Source organism: Gymnodraco acuticeps, unplaced genomic scaffold (assembly GCF_902827175.1).
Source record: "Gymnodraco acuticeps unplaced genomic scaffold, fGymAcu1.1, whole genome shotgun sequence".
Classification (NCBI taxonomy): domain Eukaryota; kingdom Metazoa; phylum Chordata; class Actinopteri; order Perciformes; family Bathydraconidae; genus Gymnodraco; species Gymnodraco acuticeps.
This window is the reverse complement of record NW_022990837.1, coordinates 36989-60182: the sequence shown is the minus strand read 5'-3', so window position 1 is coordinate 60182 and position 23194 is coordinate 36989. Positions and strand designations below refer to the sequence as shown.

At 40.6% G+C, this 23194-nt stretch overlaps 2 protein-coding genes across 3 annotated transcripts; both read left to right on the top strand.

The window, feature by feature from the left end:
* The first annotated feature begins 6228 nt into the window (after window positions 1–6228).
* LOC117557238 (THAP domain-containing protein 5-like) lies at window positions 6229–8565 on the top strand. Of its 2 annotated transcripts, none has more exons than XM_034232965.1 (4): window positions 6229–6527; window positions 6860–6976; window positions 7302–7494; window positions 7666–8565. In XM_034232965.1, exons 1-4 carry the CDS (start codon window positions 6397–6399, stop codon window positions 7771–7773), a joined length of 549 nt encoding a protein of 182 aa, XP_034088856.1. In that variant the 5' UTR covers window positions 6229–6396; the 3' UTR covers window positions 7774–8565. The 2 variants fall into 2 exon arrangements, 1 of the variants encoding a protein (XP_034088856.1); XR_004570681.1 differs by having other exon boundaries at window positions 6231–6527; window positions 6885–6976.
* A 1307-nt stretch (window positions 8566–9872) lies between these two features.
* Window positions 9873–22793, top strand: LOC117557236 (zinc finger protein 260-like). The gene is made up of 2 exons (XM_034232962.1): window positions 9873–10334; window positions 21092–22793. Exons 1-2 carry the CDS (start codon window positions 10148–10150, stop codon window positions 22399–22401), a joined length of 1497 nt encoding a protein of 498 aa, XP_034088853.1. The 5' UTR covers window positions 9873–10147; the 3' UTR covers window positions 22402–22793.
* Window positions 22794–23194: the final 401 nt, after the last annotated feature.

Here is a 23194-nt window from a genome sequence, read left to right as displayed (position 1 = left end):
TGAATAATGTTTCGCTTCCGGGGTCCCATGGACCGGAAGTAGATGGGCGTGACTTCGCCTCTCTATACAAACTGGAACATTAAATAAAAGAGAACGACTAATCTATATAATAGAGAGAATAAATACATAAATAATTAAAATACTTATCCTGAGGGAAGAATTGGTTTTGTGACATAGAATACATTTATAAATGTTTTTATTAAATAAGATAAATAAAATAAAAATATTAATATGAAGATAAAAAAGTTAAATGGACAACAATAATAATAATAATAATAACAATACAGTCTCAACGAGTTTATCTGAGGCCTGTTAGCATGGGCGGCTAACAGATAGCTTCCAATGCATAAGATGAAATGCACTTTATTGATCCCAATCTGGGAAATGATTGCGTTGCAGCAGCATAACAGACAAGGCATTGCACATGAGAGAAATTAAAAGAGTAGAAATAAACACTTCTAAAATGTAAACATCTCCAAACAGAAATAAAACAGCATTAAAAAAGAAGAAAATATACATTTTGAAATACCAATTTATAGTAAACCAAATATAAAGTAGGATATTATATTCATTAAGTGTGTAAGGAATGGAAATGTAAAATGTACATTGTGCTAAAAACATCTCTGATTTGTAAAGAGAAAATATATAACAAGGTGGTCCACCTTACCACTCGACCTAAACTCAAGAATTGAAATTGTTAAACTCAATGTTCTACCTAGATTTCTCTATCTACTCCAATCTTCACCAGTAGAGGGCCCCCAAGGTCCATTTATACATTGGGACGGACTGATATCCAGATTTTTGTTTGGAGGGAGAGGCCAAGAGTTAGGAACAGAACTCTCCAGCCACCCAAAGAAAGAGGCGGTATGGGTTTGCTGAAATTGCTGGAGTACTGCTATGCTGCTCAGCTAAGACCTATTTACTGTTGGTGTGAACCGGAATTTAGAGCAAAGTGGAAGGATATGGGAAATGAAGTAAACCAGATTCCAATTCAAAATATGATTGGGGATTATAAACGATATAAGGAACTTAAAACTAAAATGGGTCCAATAACAGTGCACATTGGATCTATGGTTTAAAGTATTGAACATATATAAGATTCAAAATGATGCAAATATAATACAATGGGTAGCTTTAAGATGGAAACTTCAAACCTGCAAAATAAGATCAAGGTTTTAAACAATGGGTAGAGAAAGGAATAACAGCTTGATGTGTTTTGGTTAAGGAAGGGGAGCTGGAGGGTTTTGATCATCTGAGAAGAAAACACACATTGGGAACACATGAATTACATAGATACCTTCAACTAAGGGACTTTTACAGAATAATCTGATGGCTGCCTAGCTGGTGCGGAGGTGAAACGGGAACGGGTAGCGCAGTGGGTTGTGTGTTGGTGTTTGGATCATGGGGGCACAGGTTCAAACCCCACTGCAGTCAGCATGTCGTTGTGTCCCTGAGACACTTCACCCCAAATTGCTCCTGTGGGGATTGTCCACAGCAGCGCCATATAGACTGAGAGTTATGTCATCTCCGTTCACTCCAATGGACCACTTTTTTACAGCAATGGCGGATCGTGGAGCCTCTCAATCGTTCCCCGGAAGTTAGTGCCAAGGCTAGCAGAGCTATAGAGTTGCAGCATAATAGACCGTTCGTGACGGACTTTTAAAGGTAAGAAGAAGTTTAAAGATTTATATTGCGGATTGTATCAGTCCATCTGATTCAAATTAACATGTGTATTAAAGGATGTCAGTGGATTATCCCTAAATTAGTAGATTTAGGGAACGTTTACAGATAACAGATTAAGCTAGGATAACGAAGCAAGTTAGCAACAGACGTTGAACAGCCTTTTAATTGTAAATTCCGTTCTCTTAATGTCTATCTGGTCCAACGTTGTTGAATTAGAGAAGAGGGGCTTCTAAACGGGATTGTATGCGGGGATGGAGGGAGTTAAATATTAGATAAATATAACTTTGGTGCGTGTAAGAGTGAGTGTTTTTAGCAGAGCCATATTGTGTCCTTGTGATTATGTTGATTATTACCTGTCTGTATAATGTTGCAGCTCAGCTGATTTTGGATTGATGGCAAAGGGAGAGGGACTTAAGTGAGAGTGAAAACACAAGGTAAGTTTAATACTACTGTTTTATATAAGTAAACACCTTATCTCCCCAAGGCAATTTCCCATCCAATAGGTGTGCTATATAGGTGTGTATAACCTGGGGTGCACATAACTTTTTTGCCCTAGTTCTCAAAGGAGCACCTGGAGATGTTGCTTGGTGCTCATCCTTAAAAGGAAATAAACTGTAACTTTTGAGGGGGTCTTGGCTTTATTTGCCAGACACACGGCACTGAACACACATGCAGAGGTGAACACAGAACACACATGCAGAGGTGAACACAAGACAACATTAGCACGACCAGTAATCCTACAAGCTGTCATCACTAACCTCCTGACTGTTCTCCTCACTGTCTTCCTCTCTGTCAGACATGGTAGCTGATGATGTAGGCCTACTTCTTTCTCTCTGGTTGAGTCTGCGATTAGCTGCTTGCATCCACAAGTCAACAGCTGGGTTTGGGTCGAAAGTCTCTGTTGTCATCTTAGACAAGTAGATGTAATCAAATAAGTATGTGAACATAACCAATAACCTACCATAGCGAATAACAAATGAATGTAACTTATTTTATTTGTGTTGTTCATTCATATCTTATTTTACCTTAACATTTATTTATGCATTTTTTTTTTTTATCTCCAGTTTTAAAGGATATTTTTGGTTGCTGTCCTATAGTATACATTGGAATGATTTCACACCTGTTTATCCCAATAATTATAAAGGAGTGCCTTGGAAATATGTGTTTACATAAATTGTGACCAAACTGTTTGAACTTAGACTAAAGTGAACTATCTAAACACTCAAGAGTCCTTTACCTCACTGAGCTGTAGTATCAGCCTCTCAGTCTGACTGGAGAGGACTCTCCCTCCACATTATTGTAGAAACATCTTCTTATATCTGTTAGAGAAGCTAGCACCAGATTCTAATAACAACACCGGGCGGTGCGCCCTCTCTCTCTCCCTCTCTCCCTCTCTCCCTCTCTCTCTCCCTCGCTCATTCGCATTCTGGCTGTGAGCTGCGGGTGCCAGATAAGCCAACATCCCCCATTTTCATCACTTACAGCGCCCATTGTACAGGGCAAATGAAACGTGTAACCGGGGTGAAAAGGGTGTTACATTTATTTAATTATGAATATTGTTACATCAAGGCCGAAAATTAGGATGAGCACCAACGGTCAAAAATGTTTTTTTCCCTCCCAGAGCTGCCAGCGCAGCGCCTCCCCAGATCTGGCGCCCTAGGCGAACATCTATAACGCCAGTGCTACGGGCCGACCCTGAGTTCATATGCAACTCACAAATATCTTTCTCTCCTCTCTCCTCTCTCCTCTCTCCTCTCTCCTCTCTCTCCTCTCTCCTCTCTCCTCTCTCCTCTCTCCTCTCTCCTCTCTCTCCCTCTCCCTCTCTCAATTTTGGTACGCAAATGCGCCTTTTTTCAAATGACCCGGTGCTCTTTTTTTGGCGGAGGTGCGCATGCGCACCAGTTATGTGCAGCCCTGTGTATAACCCTTTCTCCTGTCTGTTACTCCCTCTTTCAGCACAAGAACCAGAGGGGGATTCAATGGAGCCTGAAGACCTGCACTGAGACCCTCACCCTGCACCCTGAGTCTCAACTCTCAGTGTTTTTCAAGCCTTTCCCTGTTTTTTTGTATTAAACAAAACATTAAGCTTTCCCAATGGTGTGGTTTTCGTTTTGTGAAAAAGTGCAAATGCAGTGTTTGTATATAATTAAATCACATATTTTTTTGCTGTTGGTCGTGAAATTGCTCCTGCTGACTTGAGCCAGCCATTTTTTCCTCCGCTCTGTGTCAGTGGGGAAGCCGTACATTCGTACTCCTTTCTTTGAGCGATTTGAGCATCCCCAGGCAGCACAGCAAACCATGGTGGCGACTAGGAGGCAGCACAGCAAACCATGGTGGCGACTAGGAGGCAGCACAGCAAACCATGGTGGCGACTAGGAGGCAGCACAGCAAACCATGGTGGCGACTCAGAGGCAGCACAGCAAACCATGGTGGCGACTAGGAGGCAGCACAGCAAACCAAGGTGGCGACTAGGAGGCAGCACAGCAAACCAGGACAACACGGAGGAAAAGGCACAGACAAACTGCATGATTTGCTATTCAATGTTTATTGAATTCCATGTATTTGCAATGGATGTTCCTAAAACAACACATTTAACATCATCATCATCATCATCATCATCATCATCATCATCATCATCATCATCATCATCATGCTGCTGCTGCTGCTGCTAGTCCTTTGATAGTCGCCTGTCCTTTCTGAAAGCCATAAAGATGAGATTAGTCATTTAGATAACTTGTGTCCTCAGTTACCATGGGATTACTGAAACTACCATGAATTTAAGAAAATGGTAGACATTAATCTAATCTGAATTTTAAAGCATTACTTTAGATCCCCTCCCTCTAAATATATCAATACACATTAGAAAGTGATGCTCCTGACTACCATACAAGTTTAAGAAGATACTATTGGTTTTAAAGAATTCAAAGCTATAAATAAACAGCAACAGGCTCTTTAACCAAGGCACTGTTAGCCTAACATGTAAACTAGTTGTTCACACTAATCCTAATATTATCACTTAATATTAGCAAATTCTATTTTATTTTTAAAAACATATTGATGTAAATACATACACATATTGATTTGTTGTATAAATATTGCAAATCAAAACCTTTATTCACTAATAATTACCAAAAATCGTAGTTCTATCTCCTGTTATCAATGCATTCACATTGTCTGCCATGAACTTCCGGGGAACGATCCTCGTCTACATGAACCACGTGACGATAACCGTTTTTGGACTTCCGTTGTCGTAACTCTTCTATCTATATGGCGCATGGATATGGCGCTACCCCCGGCTAATATGCCTGTCACTGTCACTGTCACTACCCGATCTGCAGCTCTGCCCGATCTGCAGTGCGCATGTGCGAGTTGCCATATTGGACAACGCCGGACGGCAACACAAGTAGGACAACATTGACACAGTGGCTTTTGGCAAAGCTCAAAAGGAAAACTCGAGAGAGACGAGTTATTGTTATTACAACGTGACTTCACTATTATTTAACAACCCTTTTTATTGAGGGCAGAGCTGCAGATCGGGTAGTGACAGTCACTACCCGATCTGCAGCTCTGCCCGATCTGCAGTGCGCATGTGCGAGATGGTCCACCATATTCAATTCAATTCAATTCAAAACCTTTATTTATCCAGGTAAAATCCCATTGAGATCAATGATCTCTTTTTCAAGGGAGACCTGCAGCAGTAGGTTCTACAAGAAGACATAAACAACAGAACAACAAAAGGACATCATACAGCAAAATGTACAGGGATTACAATTTACATATTTAACCACAAGTACAGGTACCAACAGCATCTGATTTTGTAGCATCCAACCGAGCTTTAAAAACATGTAGTGGTACTAGCTTGGTAATTTTCCATTCTTTTTGCAGACTGTTCCATGTTAGTGGAGCTGCACATCTAAAAGCTTTCTTCCCTAAGACAGTCCTAGCACTTGGCACATTTAATAAAACCACAGCATGCGATCTCAGGCAATAAGTACTTTCAATTCGCAGAGAGATCAGGGAGCAGATATAAGATGGTAGTTTATCCATATTGGACAACTCCGGACGGCAACCCAAGATGGACAATTGACACAGTGGCTTTTAGCAAAGCTCAAAAATAAAACGAGAGAGAGATGAGTTATTGTTATTACAACGTGACTTCACTATTATTTAAAAACTATTTTTATTGGGTTCTTTTATTTGGGGTTAAGTACATTGTCAGAATAAGTGAGAAATGGATTTAACTTCTGTTATACAGCTATCATACTGAATACATATTTACTGTGAATGTGTGCAAAAATGTATGGCATATGGCTGTCTAACAGAAGTTACATTAATTTCTCACTTATTCTTACAATGTACTTAACCCCAAATAAAAGAACCCAATAAAAAGAGTTGTTAAATAATAGTGAAGTCACGTTGTAATAACAATAACTCATCTCTCTCGAGGTTTCCTTTTGAGCTTTGCCAAAAGCCACTGTGTCAATATTGTCCTACTTGGGTTGCCGTCCGGAGTTGTCCAATATGGCGGACCATTTCGCACTGCAGATCGGGCAGAGCTGCAGATCGGGTAGTGACAGATATAATTAATAATTCCTTACATTTATTATAGCGCTTTAAATATAGATATAAACACTAGATGGCTCATGGGAGATTTTCCAGCGTAGCTCACCGGCCGCCATCTTGCTACAGTCAACAGCTACTCTGGTACGCGCTATGATAGCTTCTTCTTATCGTGTCCACAAGGCAGTCAGTTACAGGGCTTGGTTAGATGTGGTTCAGCCACAGCTGAACACATTGTTGTCCCTTCTCATTAAACTCTGCCAAGCTATGATAGCTGTTGTAAGGTGAGTGATCTGCACAAAAATACTCTTAAATCGCTAAAATCTTGACTGATTTACAAACGGTTTTGTTTATTATAAACGTTATTAGCATGGCTATGATACAGGATGCTTGGACATGTTGAAATTGCAGCTTTTCTTTGTGTATGACATGGTTGTATTTATTAGCTGGCTAATAACAAGAGGCTGTGAGTGAGACTTAGTATTACAAAGTTGACCCAGCAACTTTACACCAGTGGGAGAGGCAGAACTTCTCTTTCTTTTCAACATAATTTAAGTTACACATGATTTCTTCCAAGTGGTTTGGCTTGTTAAAAACATCTTGCATTATCATACAGGAAATTGCTGGCTTTGTGTTTACAGAAGTACCTGACTCTGCCGGACTTTTGTGCAGCCTACGGCTGCTCTAATCGCCGCAGTCTGCAAACAATAACCCGTGGGATCACCTTTCACGTGTAAGATATGACAATATTATGACTATAATTAGGATAATCGTTAATTACTTAGTGGATGTATGTACATTACAAGTCCTGCTACACAGGATCAGTGGGGCTATGTGAGATAATAGTATTGCAAGATTGATGTTGACCCAGCCTCTTTAGAATATGTTGCTACCATTTCTTTACACAATTATGTAATGTTTCTTTTGGACACCTTTTTTATTACTCTTAGTGTGGTTATCTTATTCTTAAAGTATACATACATACATTACATACATACATACATACAATTACCCCAAAAATAATTTATATATCTGGCTACCTTTCTCATGTTTTTAAGGTTTCCCAAAACCGAAGAGAGGAGGCGGCAGTGGGAAGTTGCCCTAAGAAGGGACGGTTTTGTTTCCTCTGGCAGGACGCTGCTCTGCAGTGAGCACTTCAGGAGTGAGGACTTTGACAGGACGGGGCAGACTGTCCGGCTTAAAGATGGTTTTGTGCCAACAGTATTCAATTTCCCAGCTCATCTTCAAAGGGTATGTGTATCATTGGCCAACAAGAATTCAAGGTGTATAAGATTGATTGATAAATATGTGATTAAATGTCACACTTTAGTTTTTCTTTCTGCAAGTTTAGGAATAAATAATGTGTTGTGTATTACAGCACATTTTAAACACTCAAAATGTCTTTAATTATGTTTATTTTAGCCGGAAGCAACAAGAAGCACAACCACTTCAAGAAGAGCGGAAGATGAACCTCAGCCTAATGTTGTGAGTATTCTGAATGTGGCCAAGACCAGAGAGATGGTCATTTGATTTCAGGAGGGTGAGGACGTCTATTCTACCCCTGTGCATTCTGGGAGAGGATGTGGCTGTTGTGGAGGACTACAAATACCTGGGAGTGCACTTAGACAACGGACTGAACTGGAGGATCAACACTGATGCTGTGCACAAGAAGGGGATGAGCAGACTCTATTTTCTGAGGAAGCTGAGATACTTCCACGTGTGTAGCAAGATGCTGGAGATCTTCTAGTCTGTTGTGGCCAGTGCACTCTTCTTTGCTCCGGTCTGCTGGGGGGGCAACATAAGAGCCGGTGACACCAGTAGGATCAATAAACTGATTAGGAAAGCTGGGTCTGTCATCGGCATCAAGCTGGACCCCTTTGAAGCTGTGGTGGAGAGGAGGACACTGAACAGGCTGTTGTCCATCATGGATAACCCCACCCATCCTCTCCACCTGCAGCTGGACAGTCAACGGAGCTCCTTCTCCAACAGACTGCTGCAGCTCCGCAGTGCCATAACTCAACAAATCACCTCTGGCTGGAAGATAACTCTCTGCTCCATAGTTTCTCTTGAATATAACCACGTTGTACATTTTACACATATATAATCTATTTAATATTTAACATTAATATTCCATATGCCTTATATTTATGTATATTATATATATAATATCCTGCCAAACTCAACATGTATATTTTCCTCTTTCTTTATTTTCTTTATTTGTCTTGCTTATTTCCAATTCATTGTAAAATGCCTTGTCCCTTATGCTGCTGTACCTAAAAATGTTTTCCCAAATTGGGATCAATAAAGTACCATCTTATCTTGTTTTATTTGCATGTGGAATGTCACTAACAAATGAGAGCATCATATGGCTTGTCATATTAAATCCTTTATCTCGGTGGTACCCAGGAAGGTCTATGATGGTGTTACTAGGAGAGCCCAATATAATTTGAGGTGGTACTCTGTGTAAAAGGTTTGAGAACCACTGGCCATCTCACTTGCTCTATGTCACTCATACACTTGAATAAACATGTGCAAACATTGAAACTACACCCAGGGATTGGCAACCTTTACAATCAAAATAGCCATTTTTGTCCAGAGCCTCAAAACATATTTGTGTCTTATAAGGGGAAAAGCCTATTAAGATCAATTTCTTAAAAGTACGCTGAGTTGTGTTTTCTGTTGGAGAATGTAAAACAAATCAGGCTCACAGTATTGATAAGTGAACATTGAATTGTTAAAAAAGTCACTTATTAATTTCCATATTACTATTATTTATATATTCGTATTATTGTGATAAATGAGACAGAACTGGCCTGTCTGTGAGCTCATTTTATGTTGGTTTGGTTCTTCTGATAAAGGTGTGAATATCTAAATAATATACCACCATATGCTATTGTCATTAGTTGTGTCTCTATTCTTCAAGCTAAGGCATTGCTAAATTAACAACTCTTGGCTTACAGAGTGGTAACATGAGACCGATTTTTATATATAAAATATAAATATATTTTAATTTTATAATTTATTTTAAATATTAATAATATAATAAAAATAAATGGAAATATATACACCGGCAAATATTTAATATAAATACCTTGTGTGTGTGTATAGCTATTGCTTTATCTGCGTAATGTTATTTTCATAAGAAAGTCCATGACTATAAGTATACAGTATCATAACTACATCTTTGATGTTTATAAAAAATCAAACCGTTTGAAAATTGGTTGAAAATTGAGCAAGCTATGGTTATTTAAATAGTAAACCACAATGTTATGAATGAGAGCGCTATCTGTAGCAAGATGGCGGCCATGTGGCAACGTCGGTCTCCATTGGCCAGCAACGCGGGTGAGTCATCTAGTGTTTATATATATCTATGGTGACAATGCTAACGGAGACCCTGAAACACAACTTCCGGCGCTGGCCTTCACAATAAAACCAATGGTTTTCACTCTTCTTACAAATGTGACTTATAGGAAGAAGGGAAATACTAAGAATATAAATAAAGGTGTTTCAGGAGAAATAAACAGGTTTCTCTCCGCAGCTCCATGTCTGTGTATCTTAAAGGTTTAGGTATTGTCTAAGGGGAAATCATAGCCGCTTTTATTTTGAAGTCCTTTGCACCGGAAGTGATGGTCCCGCTCGTTCTAACGGAAAGAACCAGATCGTGTCTCGTGGGTTCTCTCTCTACATCCATGGTTCTCTCTCGGTGTTCCTGAGGAAGTGTGTGTGTGAGCAGCTGATCCATCCATCGTCTGTGTGTCTGGATGAACCTCTGACTTTGTGCTCTTTCTTCTGAAGCCTTTAGCTCGGACTCTAGAAGCTAGCTTAGCATGCTAGCTTAGCATGCTAGCTGGTAACACGCTAGCAACACAGAGTGAGAGAAACGGGAAGTGGTGATTTAGTAAACATGAGTGTTGTGCTGCTCTCGTTGGTGAAGCAGCGACTCACTGCAGCTGCTGAAGACATCTTTGTTCTGTTTGAAAGAACGATAGCAGAGTACGAGGAGGAACTGTCTCGTTCAAAACAGGAGAACGAGAGACACCGGAAACTACTGGACGCTGTTGTACAGCCTCAGCTTCAGATCCACAGAGCAGGTCTGTTCCCTCTTTATTAACTCTCTCTTTATTAGACTCTTTAGACTCTGTTATCACTTTAGATTTTTTATTAAATCTCTCTTTATTGTTCTTCTTCGGTTGGCAACCAACAAATGGGTGCATTACCGCCACCTACTGGACAGGAGTGTGGAGCAGTTTTAATAGTAATTAAAATAATCCTAAATTCTTTCTCTAATTCCAGTCGTTTTTAAGAATGTTTTCAGCCGTTTAAAGACTTCCTCTGATGTCCCCACAGTAAGGCTGAGTTTTCCGTTAGCTAACTTAGAGTCATTAAAAATCCTACAATGTGATTTCCTGGATTCTTTCCCCCCATTTTGTCTCTCATAGTTGAAGTGTACCTAGGATGAAAATTACAGGCATCTCTCATCTTTTTAAGTGGGAGAACTTGCACAATTGGTGGATGACTAAATACTTTTTTTGCCCCACTGTATACAAGATGTGAGAGCTGGTGTTGGTCGGTCTGGTTCCCTCAGACTGTGGCAGGCAGAGACAAACTGTCCTGCAACAATGCAGCTCTCTTTATATTCCCCCAGTACTAGTTTTAGTTTTTCATTTTTAAATATTTGATGATGTTTATGAAGTGCTGCTCTGTCTCCACAGCAGTTCCTCCACACTGTGGGCATGATAGACTAGGCAGAATTTCAGAAAATGTGCTTATTTATAGTGCTGAAGGCATTTTGTGTTTATTTATGCTATACAACATTTCTAGGGGTAATAAGGGGTGCTGAATCCAAATCTGCTGTATATGAAGCTCAAACATTTCCCAGAATGCCTCAAAATTGAGAAATCCAACATGGCCGCCACCGCCAGGCTGAAATCTATTTTAGTACATTACTTTTTGACTAAACAAGGTACAAACTAGAATTAAATGTCTTTTTATATGTTTTCACACATGGGGAATTTAACATACTGTCCTGATTTTAGATCAAATGTGAATAATCAGCTTGAAATCATACATGTATAGCGAAAAAGGTGGTCATTAGTGATAAATAAGTTGTCAGACTCAACCAGGGCTTGCTTAGAAAGTGTATTAATACAATTTTTATTTGGCTACCAAACCATAACGTAAACATGACACGATTAGGCCTACAGTGGAGCAACAGTACCGCCAACAAAACCCTATAGATGCTTTTATTTGCTCCAATACAGTAAGAACATACTGTATGGGTGGCATTGGCAACTCAATAAGAATACAAATCATACTGAAATGGTAAAAACCTCATTCAAGTATCTCATAAAACACCACCATATATCAATGATTACAAAATAATAATAATAATGTAAAAATATATTAAAACAACAAATAAACCCAAATTATAGCTCTCAGGCCATCCAGTGTTAAAGAGCAACTTCCAGGTTAAAGACACCTGTGAATAAATGTGTAGGAAAATGATGAATACACTAGATTTTCCCAAAAATATACAGAAATATACACTACAGTGACATCTGGCGTCATTTTTGTAAGAAATGTTCACTTCCGCATAAAAAAGCCTCGGCACGTGACCTCCCGCGTGTGACGTAACAAAGGGTAAACAAGGGGGAGAGCGGCCGGTGTAACGTATTAATAAACATGGATCCCAATGCTAGTTTCGACACAGAAGAAGTTGAACATGAATATTCGAATGCATATGACGGACCACAACCTTATAATTATGAGCCTGCTAGGCGTCCAAGAGACCAGGAGCAGCCAAGGATTAGAAGAGATAACGGCCATCGGAGAGAAATTGAGCTGTGGTGTGAGGAGAACCAGTGGAGAACTGGGCAGCTATCTTGGTGAGTGACCGGCGTTAGCTACAGAATGTTAGCTAACGTCACATCACAACATTGTGAAGTTAGCTATCATATATCAGGCTATAACTAAAGTAGCATTGATAATATAGTAACGTTACTGGCAGGACTGTTGATACTGATCCATAATAGAAACTAATGCGCAAGTATCAGCCGTATCTCGCGTTACCTAATGCAAATCCACACTACGTTATGTTGCTGAACCGGAGGGGAGAGAGAGAGCAGGGAAGGAGGGGGGGGGAGAGAGATGTAATACGGTTTCCTGATAAACGTTACCTAATGCAACTCCACACTACCTTCGGAGATGTACCGGAGGGGAGAGAGAGAGCAGGGAAGGGGCAGCTATCTTGGTGAGTGACCGGCGTTAGCTACAGAATGTTAGCTAACGTCACATCACAACATTGTAAAGTTAGCTATCATATATCAGGCTATAACTAAAGTAGCATTGATAATATAGTAACGTTACTGGCAGGACTGTTGATACTGATCCATAACAGAAACTAATGCGCAAGTATCAGCCTTATCTCGCGTTACCTAATGCAAATCCACACTACGTTATGGTGCTGTACCGGAGAGGAGAGAGAGAGCAGGGAACCCAGGACCGAAAGCTAGCTAGCTTTCTTTTCCTGTTAGGGAAACTGTGGACTCGATGTCCTGACAGGCTGGTATTTGTGCAACCTGCACAAACACAATACTGTACCATGATTACAAATGGTGAAATACAATGTAAAACTACCGAAAAATACCAGCTCACTAAAACACAACCGCTCAACTCAACGCAACTGCTAACTATACCCGCGGTCAGAGAGCGGAGATGTTTACCCTTTGTGATGTAATATGACGCGTTTGACGTATGACCTTAAAAAAAGCCGTTTTTAAGAGCAGATCTCAAAACTGCTCCTTTCCCTCTGAATTCCTGCCCTTATGTCTCGTAAAACATATCAAATCCTACATTCACTTTTTTAATTGTAATTTTCAAGCAAGTTTAAGCATAAATGTAGAAAAAAAAAAACCTGCAAGATGCTCTTTAAGGCAATGAAGAAGGAGTGGGCCTGTTCACACTGCCTCTGGAGTGGGCCTGTTCACACTGCCTTTATTACATCAAACCCTGGGAAATTGCCAAAAGACAGGCACTTTTAAAAAGCAGCGTCTTCTTCAGTGTTTCCTGCAGTTGCATGCCTCTATACATTCCATGCGACTCTTTCTGAATAGAATAGAATAGAATAGAATAGAAAGATTATGACCAGTACAGGTACATTGGAATACACGTTACAGATATCCTTACACTTATTGTGTTCCTTTGTTACTTTTTTTCTCAGTTATAGGTTCACAATTATTCGGTTATGGTTTCAACAATCTGTTAACAACAAACAGTCAGCAGTATGCAGTAGTGTTGCACGGTGTACCGATACTTGAAAGGTACCGCGATACCCTGCCGTTAAAAACGGTACGATTCCTCCGTTTCATTAGTATCGGTACTTTAAGAATGACGGGGGAAAGTACTCCGGTGAGAAAGCGCTGTTTTAATAAGAGCCGTGTGTGTTCAGCGCTCTGCTTCCACTCCCTGCACTGCAGCCGTGCCTGCTCTGCAGTCCCGCCCCTCTCAAGCACGCTCTAAGTCCCTCCCCTTTCTCGTGCACGCGGCCACGCGCTAGCTGCCAGAGCATGTGAGAAAACGAGAAGCATGGCTGCAAGTGGGAGTGCAACTGCCGCTGCGCCTCGGCTTGTTGACAAAAAAGACGCCATAAGCGAAATTTGGAAGTATTTGAGCTATATCTCTGACAGTGAGGGCAAGCCTACGGACACCACGAGGCCTGTCTGTGAGAAATGTTTTAGATCCCTGCAAACCAAGGGAGCCAAGTTCAACACATCAGACTTGGCTAAGCACCCGCCGACCGGAATCCAGAGCTGTTTAAAGAATTTAAAGACAGACAGGTTAGCGAATGTGATAGATAACATGCATGATAACATGCCCATGCCCTCAAATCTAAGTCAAACCAGTGTAATTTATTTTGTGACAAACGAGGCAATTAATGGCAATGATACATTTTTAGCTAACTTACCAATGTGGCTAACATCTGCAATATACATTTTGTCAATAATTATTTATATTACTGTACTATTACATGTTAATAAAATATTAAAAAAATTATATTTTATAAAACAAAAAAGTTGTTTGAGATGATGCTTAATTTGATTTAATACGAATTATTGTCCTTTATTTTGTTTATTGTTCTCATTGTTTAAAAGTTTGTGTTATGGTTCTGGTGTGAAATAAAGCACAATAATTACATTTAAGACTGTTTCCCTTTTTTTTAGAAAAGTATCGAAAAAGAATCGGAATCGCAATTCTTGACTTGGTATCGGTATCGAAACCAACATGTTGGTATCGTGACAACACTAGTATGCAGTCTGGCAGGCTGATATTCTCAACCAGTCTATCATATGTTTACGATCTTGTACACATTGATCAGCTAATCCTCTATACACATACCTGCAGCTGCAGCGTTGGCTGAGGCATCCCTTGGTACACCCACATGAAGTGAACTCCCTGCAGGCTTTAGGCATAGGTGGCAAAGACAGTAGCCGTGGCACTAACTGACCTTCCTTGTGCATCCATCCCATTTCATCCACTGGTGGAAGATCAGGATGTGGCAGGTGAGCTTGGTTCCAGATTGTCGATTGATAGTGTGAACGCATGATATGAAACTTCACTGCATCTGAGGTTGGTGGCAGAGTCTCTTGTGGACGACCTTTGCAAAACAACTTCACTCTTGCTTTGTTGCATGTATCAACCTCTGGCACACCATACATCTTACAGATACATTTCTCTGTTGATGTCACAATACCTTCTGTGAGAGGGCCCTTCCCAAGGCCAGTAAGATCTGTGTGATGTTGCTCGAACACCTGCCAGGCTGTTTTCTTTCCGTGACCGCTGAACTGAGACACACTATCACAGCCAGTGATTGACCAAATTGACCCTGTCTATGATCACTCCTCTTTTGGCAGCCATGTTTTCTTGTACCTGTTTCTATGGCCAGGCTGTGTCTCTCTCTCTCTGTGTCTCTCTCTCTCTCTCTGTCTCTCTCTCTCTCTCTCAAATTCAAAGGGGCTTTATTGGCATGAAAGTTAAATTAAACAATGTTGCCAAATCATCAAAATACAAAATAATTAACAACATTAACATACATTTCAAATGTTTACATATTATTGTGTGTGTGTGTGTGTGTGTGTGTGTGTGTGTGTGTGTGTGTGTGTGTGTGTGTGTGTGTGTGTGTGTGTGTGTGGTGTGTGTGTGTGTGTGTGTGTGTGTGTGTGTGTGTGTGTGTGTGGTGTGTGTGTGTGTGTGTGCTGTGTGTGTGTGTGTGTGTGTGTGTGTGTGTGTGTGTGTGTGTGTGTGTGTGTGTGTGTGTGTGTGTGTGTGTGTGTGTGTGTGTTGTGTGTGTGTGTGTGTGTGTGTGTGTGTGTGTGTGTGTGTGTGTGTGTGTGTGTGTGTGTGTGTGTGTGTGTGTGTGTGTGTGTGTGTGTGTGTGTGTGTGTGTGTGTGTGTGTGTGTGTGTGTGTGTGTGTGTGTGTGTGTGTCCCACCCATGTTGTGTTTGGTGTACATGGTTGTTAACTAAAGTGTGAAGGGTATATACATGGTCGGTGGTGCGGTGTTTTGGAAGGAAGCCAATTTGATTTTTACTGCAAGATGGATTGTTGGTTAAGGAAATCTTGTATTCTTTTATTTAGAATACTACAGAATAATTTCCCCCGGACAGCTGCTGACACAGATGCCACGGTAGTTCTTGGGGTCTGATTGTCTCCACTCTTATGAATGGGGGAAAATGAGCCCTTTGCACCAGATGATAACATCCTGACTGCAATACGAGACTGAACAGCTTGAACACTGTACCTGCATCTCTGGGGTGCTGCATCTGAGCATTTCCTTTGAATGTTGTCTGGGCCTCAAGCTTTCCTTGGCCGGAGAGATTGTGTCTGTGTGGTCAACTCTTCCCAAGTCATTGGGAAATCAAGGGGCTTTTGGTTGTCTTTAATAGTTTCTTCTAATGTTTGGAGTTTCTCTTTTGTAATACATTGATCTGAGTTCATTAGATTTATTGGTATGTCTTTGTACAAACTTTCTAGATGTTCTCTCCAGATGTCACCGTTTTGGATGGGTAATGCTTGTGGTTGTTTTGTGTTGAAGTTGTTCCACAGATCCCAGAATTGATTTTGATCAATGGCTTTCTCAATATCCTCAAGTTTCATGTGGGTATCATTTGGTTTTTTGTTCCTTATTGTACATTTATATTTGTTTAAAACGTCATTGTATCTAATGCGTAAGGCTGGGTTGTTTGGTTGCCGATGTTTTTTATTTGCTATTTTTCTCAGGTCTTTTCTGATGGTCTTGCATTCCTGGTCAAACCATTTGTCAGCGTTTTGCCTTTTAACAGGCTTCTGCTTTAGTTTGATAAGGTCAGCTTTAATAGCTGCCTTGTGAAATATCATATTGATATAATCAATGGCCATGTTTACACCATCTTTGGTAAGAACATGTTGATTTTGGACAAATAGTGACATGTCATTCATCAGATCAGGTGAGTTCAAGGCCATGGTGAATTTGTTTCCACTGTCTGACTGTCCACATTCTCTCTCTCTCTCTCTCTCTCTCTCTCTCTCTCTGTCTCTGTCTCTGTCTCTGTCTTTCTCTCTCTGTCTGTGTCCACATTCTCTCTCTCTCTCTCTCTCTCTCTCTCTGTCTCTGTCTCTGTCTCTGTCTCTGTCTCTCTCTCTCTCCTCTCGTCTTTTTTATGTTGATTGCCATGGCCCAGGTCTGACAGTAACCTTCGAGTATGTTTACACTCTGTTGAAGTCCTTCTTTTGTCGGGCTTAACAGGATGAGACCATCTGCATACAGCAGGAATCTGATCCCTGTGAAGAGTGAGCCCAGGTAGACTGTTCTAAGATAGTGGCCAGTTCCATAATGTAGATGTTGAACAGGACCGGTGATAAACAGCATCCTTGTCTTACTCCCCGTTCTTGAGAAATGAAGGTTGTTCTTTTTAGTCCAGATCCCCGCGATCTCGCTACCTTGTCTGGGATGTTGTGAGTGCAGTGGAATTCACTATGAACTGGTAGTTTGTTTTTTAGGTTTTCTGAAAAGGCCAGAATTTAGAGATTTTCTGCAAAATTCCGCTTTTTTTTTTAAAAGTCTGAATTGTGGAAAAAAGTCAGAATTTAGAGTTACAGATCAAAATCTGACATTTGGGACTTTCCTGAAAAAAACAGGATCTTGAGAAAAAAAGTGAACTTTTTTTTTTAATGAAATAGTCAATATTCTGAGGTTTTCTGAAAAGGCCAGGATTTAGAGATTTTCTGAAAACTTCATCATTTTAGAAGAAGTCAGCAATTTGGGAAAAAGTCAGAATTTTGAGAAAAAAAGTCAGAATGTTTTGATTTCAAGAACATTCTGAGGTTTTCTGGAAAGGCCAGCATTTAGAGATATTCTGAAAAAGTCAGAATTTGGAGAAAAAAGTAATCATGAGATTTCCAGAAAAGGTCAGGATTTTGAGAAGAAAGTCAGAATGTTTAGATCATTGGTCTTAGTTATTGGTCTTATGTAGGGATGGGTATCAGTGTTTCCCCTACCATTGTCTTGGCGGAGCCCCGCGCCCCGCCTGAAATTCAAGGTGTTTTTTATTTAATTAAAAAAAAAAAAAAAATATATATATATATATATATATATAGCACCTGAAGTATTTACACAACTATTTACGGTCACTTTTCACATTGAACATGTGCTCTTTTATTAAATAAACTAAAAGATAAATTTTATTTATCCAATGTATGCATGTTTCAGTGTCCACTGCTTTGCGTATTCACATTCTCCCTCCGCTCTGTTTCTGAAGGGCGGGGCTCCGCTCCCCCCCCCCCCCCACACACACACACGAATGCACACACACACTCACACACACACACACACACACAAATGCACACACTCACAATCAGAGACCAGAGTGGAGGAAAGGAGGAGAACAACAAAGTGTAAAAAAGTCAAACAAATCTGCATTATTGCCCCGAGCTCTGCCGTCTGCCCGTTTGTGCCCCCCCCCCCCCCCCCGTTTCAAATTCGTTTATTATTATTATTTTATAACCTCAAGCCGTTATCGTGACGGAGAAGGACACACACAGCCTACCCAGGTGGACGCACACGAACGCGACATCGAACGTAGCGTGCACATTCTAAAAATAGCTCACAGAAGGATAGTCTAATGAGTTGGGTGAAAAAAAAGACAGGAGATGTGAGTTGGTTTATTCAGTCAATTAGCTCAGGATAATTGGATGTTCTGTCTACACCTGTTGATGTGAGGCTAATGCAGGACTTGCTAGCTTGATGCTACCGTCATTTAGCGGCAATGACTCAACAAATTGCCTCTTAAAATGTATCGTCAGCAATGTATGACAAGCAGACTGCTTGTTTAGTGTTAGACTCACACCAATAGCTCAATATGATCATAACACATTGCTTTCATATCAGAGATCAGATGAGGTGGAGCTGCCTCCAGCAGTAGAGGATGAGGCAGAGAGAAGCAGCACAGGGTTGCAGCAGGTATGTTATATGCTGTAGTCAGTCAGGTGATTTAAATGTATCAATGAAAGGAAGAAGTGTAGGCTACATACAGTTTGAATAAAAGTAATACAGTACAGTGTAACACTGTACTTTACTACTTTTTAATTTACAAATACTTTGTTACTGTAAGATAACAATAACAATAATCCACAGCTCCTCTCTGCTCCAGAGGATTACAAAAAAAAAATGTTTTGTTTTGGGGGTTACCCGAGCAGCACCCTGCCAAGGCAGTAAACCGAGGGGAAACACTGGGTATCTTCTGAAATGTATCGATTCCGGTTCTCATCGATTCCCCGTTTTGATTCCAAAGTTGTAAAAGAAAGAGGTCAAACGTGTAGATGGACAAAAATATCTTTATTCTTTTAACCCTTAGATGCATAAGTGGGTCTTTTTGGACCAACTGAGGTGGTTTTCTTGAAGTATTTTTGTAATTACATTTTTTTTATCATTTCATATTCCAGCTATTCCTCAAAAACATGTTTTGGATATCATGCCATTCACATTTTAAATTTAAATTTTAAGAAATTGTAGTTTTTGTATTTCTACCCCAAGCTTCCATAAGCGGGTCAACAATGACTCGCATGCATTTTCTATGGAATCCTTTGGTAACCTTTGATTCTTATCACCTGTTGCTGTCAGGAATACATTCACTGTAGGACCAAACAGACGACATCAAGTGACACCTCTCAGGAAGATTATTTTACACAGCAAGATCTGATACCTGTCAGTATAATAATAATAATACATTATATTTTATAGGGCTTTTCAAGGACTCAAAATCGCTTTACAATATAAGGGAAGGTTAGGGTGGGGGGTATAGGACTATCAAACTTGATCAACCGGCATGGACTGATGGGGGGTGGGCTTTGAGTAGACAAGAGGAGAAGAGAGGAGTTTTGAAAAGGGACTGGAATACTGTGAGGGTCTCAGAATAGCGGAGATCTTTGGAAAACTGTGTTCAAAACGTTTTTTTTTCAAAATGTAAAAAAAATGTCTAAAATTATAAATTGTGAAAAGTTAAATATTAAATATTTCTAATGTGAACCAAAATATAATACTAAATATTATATAAGTGATTTTTCTTAACCAAAATGACAAACATGGCATAAAAACACATATTATTCTAATACGGGTCCTTTTAGCCCCACTTATGGAAGACTGTAGTGTCCAGTCACTCGTGCATCTAAGGGTTAAGCTTTAACTGACATTTTTACAAATAAAAAAAAATGTATGCAATTCAGATGTATTGCACAATAGCTCTGCTTTATTTTAACTGAGCTATGCCTGTGGCAAGCTATTAACTTTCCACAGGCATTGCACTGTGGCAAGTAATAATTGCGCCTTGTCTTTTTCTTTTTTAGTGTAGTGGAGCCACACTTTAGAGCGTTTACCGCGAACCATCTTTGGTGTTATGATGTGGCCGAGCTCGTGAACTGTCTACGGGAGGGCGTGGGGAGCCTCGCTGCAGGGCAACAGTGGACCTCTGTCGCCTGTCAGCGCAACTTACATGATGCCGTTTAAAAAAGTTAAGGGCGGTGCCGGCCGCCAGCGGCCCGCTGACGACTGGCCATTCTGTGATTCTCCAGAACACACAGATGGCCAGTCCGCCCCTGGTTACCCTGTATTCCACCGGGTCGCCGAGGCGCAGACGGACCCGGTGGAATACAGGGTCTACCGCGTTTAGGAACCGTAAAGCAGCACCGAAATTGTGTACTTTTTATGGGTACTCGGTACCCAGCATTTTCTTATCGTTCTCATCTGGAACCGAGTTTTGGTTCCCAACCCTAGTCTTATGTAATATTCAATGCTTTGTTTTGTCTTTTCATTATCTGTAAACTGCAATCATCAAGGTTAAAACACTGGAAATAATCCCTTTTGTATGTGATGAATCTTTGTAATGTATACGTTTAAACTTTATAAATTGAATTACTGACATGAAATCACTATTCCATGATATTCAATTCATTGAGATGCACCTGTATGAGTCCAAGTACAGGTTTAGCGAGGCGGTGAGAGATGCTAAACAACTACTCTGAGAAACTCCAACATCAGTTCTCAGATAACGACTCTGCAGACAGGTCACAAACTGTAAGGCTAAGGCCTCACACTCTGTCAACAACCGACGCCTTGCTAACCGGCAGTGAAACTACATTTTAGACCAGCTACCGTACTAACTCACCTGTTGTCCTGAAACTCTCAGGGTATCTGGAAAAAAGGTGTAATTGACAGACTATTGAGCCAACAGAAATACACAGTGGGCGGAACTTCGTGGTTAGATTTTAAATTCTAATACTCTACAGTTTCTCTGAATATGTGTTTCCTGTTTCCTGCAGACGTCCAGCAGCTGGTGGTGGTTAAAGAAGAGGTTCCCCCTGAGCAGCAGGAGTGGAGCTCCAGTCTGGACCAGGAGGACCCAGAGCCCCCCCCACACATTAAAGAGGAACGGGAGGAACTCTGGAGCAGTCGGGAGGGAGAGCAGCTTCAAGGGCTGGAGGAGGCTGATATCATCAAGTTCACATTCACTCCTGTCCCTGTGAAGAGTGAAGATGATGAAGAGAAACCTCAGTCCTCTCAGCTTCATCAAAGACAAACTGAACACATGGAAACAGAAGCTGATGGAGAGGACTGTGGAGGACCAGAACCAGCCAGGAGCTCAGATCCAGAGAGACATTTACAACCAGAGACTGAGGACAACTCTGGAGGCTCTTCTGAACCTGAGACTGAAGACAGTGCTGATTGGAAGGAGACCAGAGAACCAGGTTCAAACTCTCAGAAAAATAAACCAGACCCTGTCAGTGATTCAAGACGTAGGACTGGAAAGAAACACTTTAGATGCTCTCAGTGTGCGAAAAAATTTGGCCGCAAGTCAAGTCTGAATAGACATATCATAATTCATACCGGAGAGAAACCATTTACCTGCTTAGTTTGTAAGAAATCTTTTGCTTCGAGACATCACTTACCAATTCACATGAGAATCCACACAGGAGACAAACCATTCAGCTGCTCAGTCTGTAACAAATCTTTTGCAGTGAGAGGAAGTTTAAAGGACCACATTAGAATCCACACAGGAGAGAAACCGTTCAGCTGCTCAGTCTGTGAGAAATATTTTACACAGAGAGGACATTTAAAGGAGCACATGAGAATCCACACAGGAGAGAAACCGTTCAGCTGCTCAGTCTGTGAGAAATCTTTTGCAGAGAGAAGAGATTTACAGAGACACATGAGAATCCATACTGGAGAGAAACCATTCAGCTGCTCAGTTTGTGAGAAATCTTTTACACAGAGAGGAGATTTAAAATGCCACATGAGAATCCACACTGGAGAGAAACCATTTAGCTGCGGTTTTTGTGACAAAATATTCACTTGGAGTCGTCAGGTCAAAAGCCATAAGTGTGTTGGTCGTCAGTCCTCACAGCTCCATCAAACTCAAACTGAGGAGGACAGAGAGGCAGAGCCTCCAGCCAGCAGCTCAGCTGAACACATGGAAACAGAAGCTGATGGAGAGGACTGTGGAGGACCAGAACCAGCCAGGAACTCAGATCCAGAGAGACATTTACAACCAGAGACCGAGGACAACCCTGGAGGCTCTTCTGAACCTGACATTTTCCAAGTCAAATCTGCAATAAAAAAAGAGGACAATTAATTATTCCTTCGACAATTCACATGAGAAAAATCTGTCTGTCTGTATAAACTCTGTTTGACAATGTTCAAACATGACTTCATCTAAACTCCATCTTTATCAACAGAAGTTTTGAATATGTTTAATGTTGTTGTCATACTACTTTTCTGATGTGTACTATAACCACTGACTGATTAATCTGCAGTAGTTTCTCTAATAATCTGTTTGTTTAATGAAATGTTGTGACTTTAAACTTCCATTGGGATGTTGTTGATAGTTCCTGTTGAGTTATCAGTCTGTTCTGGTCTAAAAGAAGAACCAATGACTTATTGATATAGAGAATGTGTACGATGTTTTCAGTTTGATTCTGTTTATATCATCAAACCAAACTAAAAGAAAAAGGCCTTTGAAACAGACTCGCATTCCTGCATATTGTTTGTGTTTAGCAGCAGATTACAATCAGCTCATTTAGAGTTCAGAGTTAAGATCGAATGTTAGGATTATTCCTGCTGATCATCAATACAAATTGTTCAGAGTTATTGAAAGAGAAAAACAGAGAGGAGTATGGGTAAGAAGAGACTCTAATGCCTGACACACCGAGGGTGTTTCTCAATGTCGAGGAAGGCTGCTCCAGAGCCACTATTTCAAGCATACTGCTTCATCGAGTGCCGCCGAAGGTCTGTTCCAATTTCCAGCAGACTTGGAATTCTACCGAGGCCGGCGTACTTCGTATCGATACATTTCAAGGCTGCACCTGTGTATACTCCGCAGTCTTAAAATCCCCACAATGCTTTGCGCACGGACTAATTTCCAAATC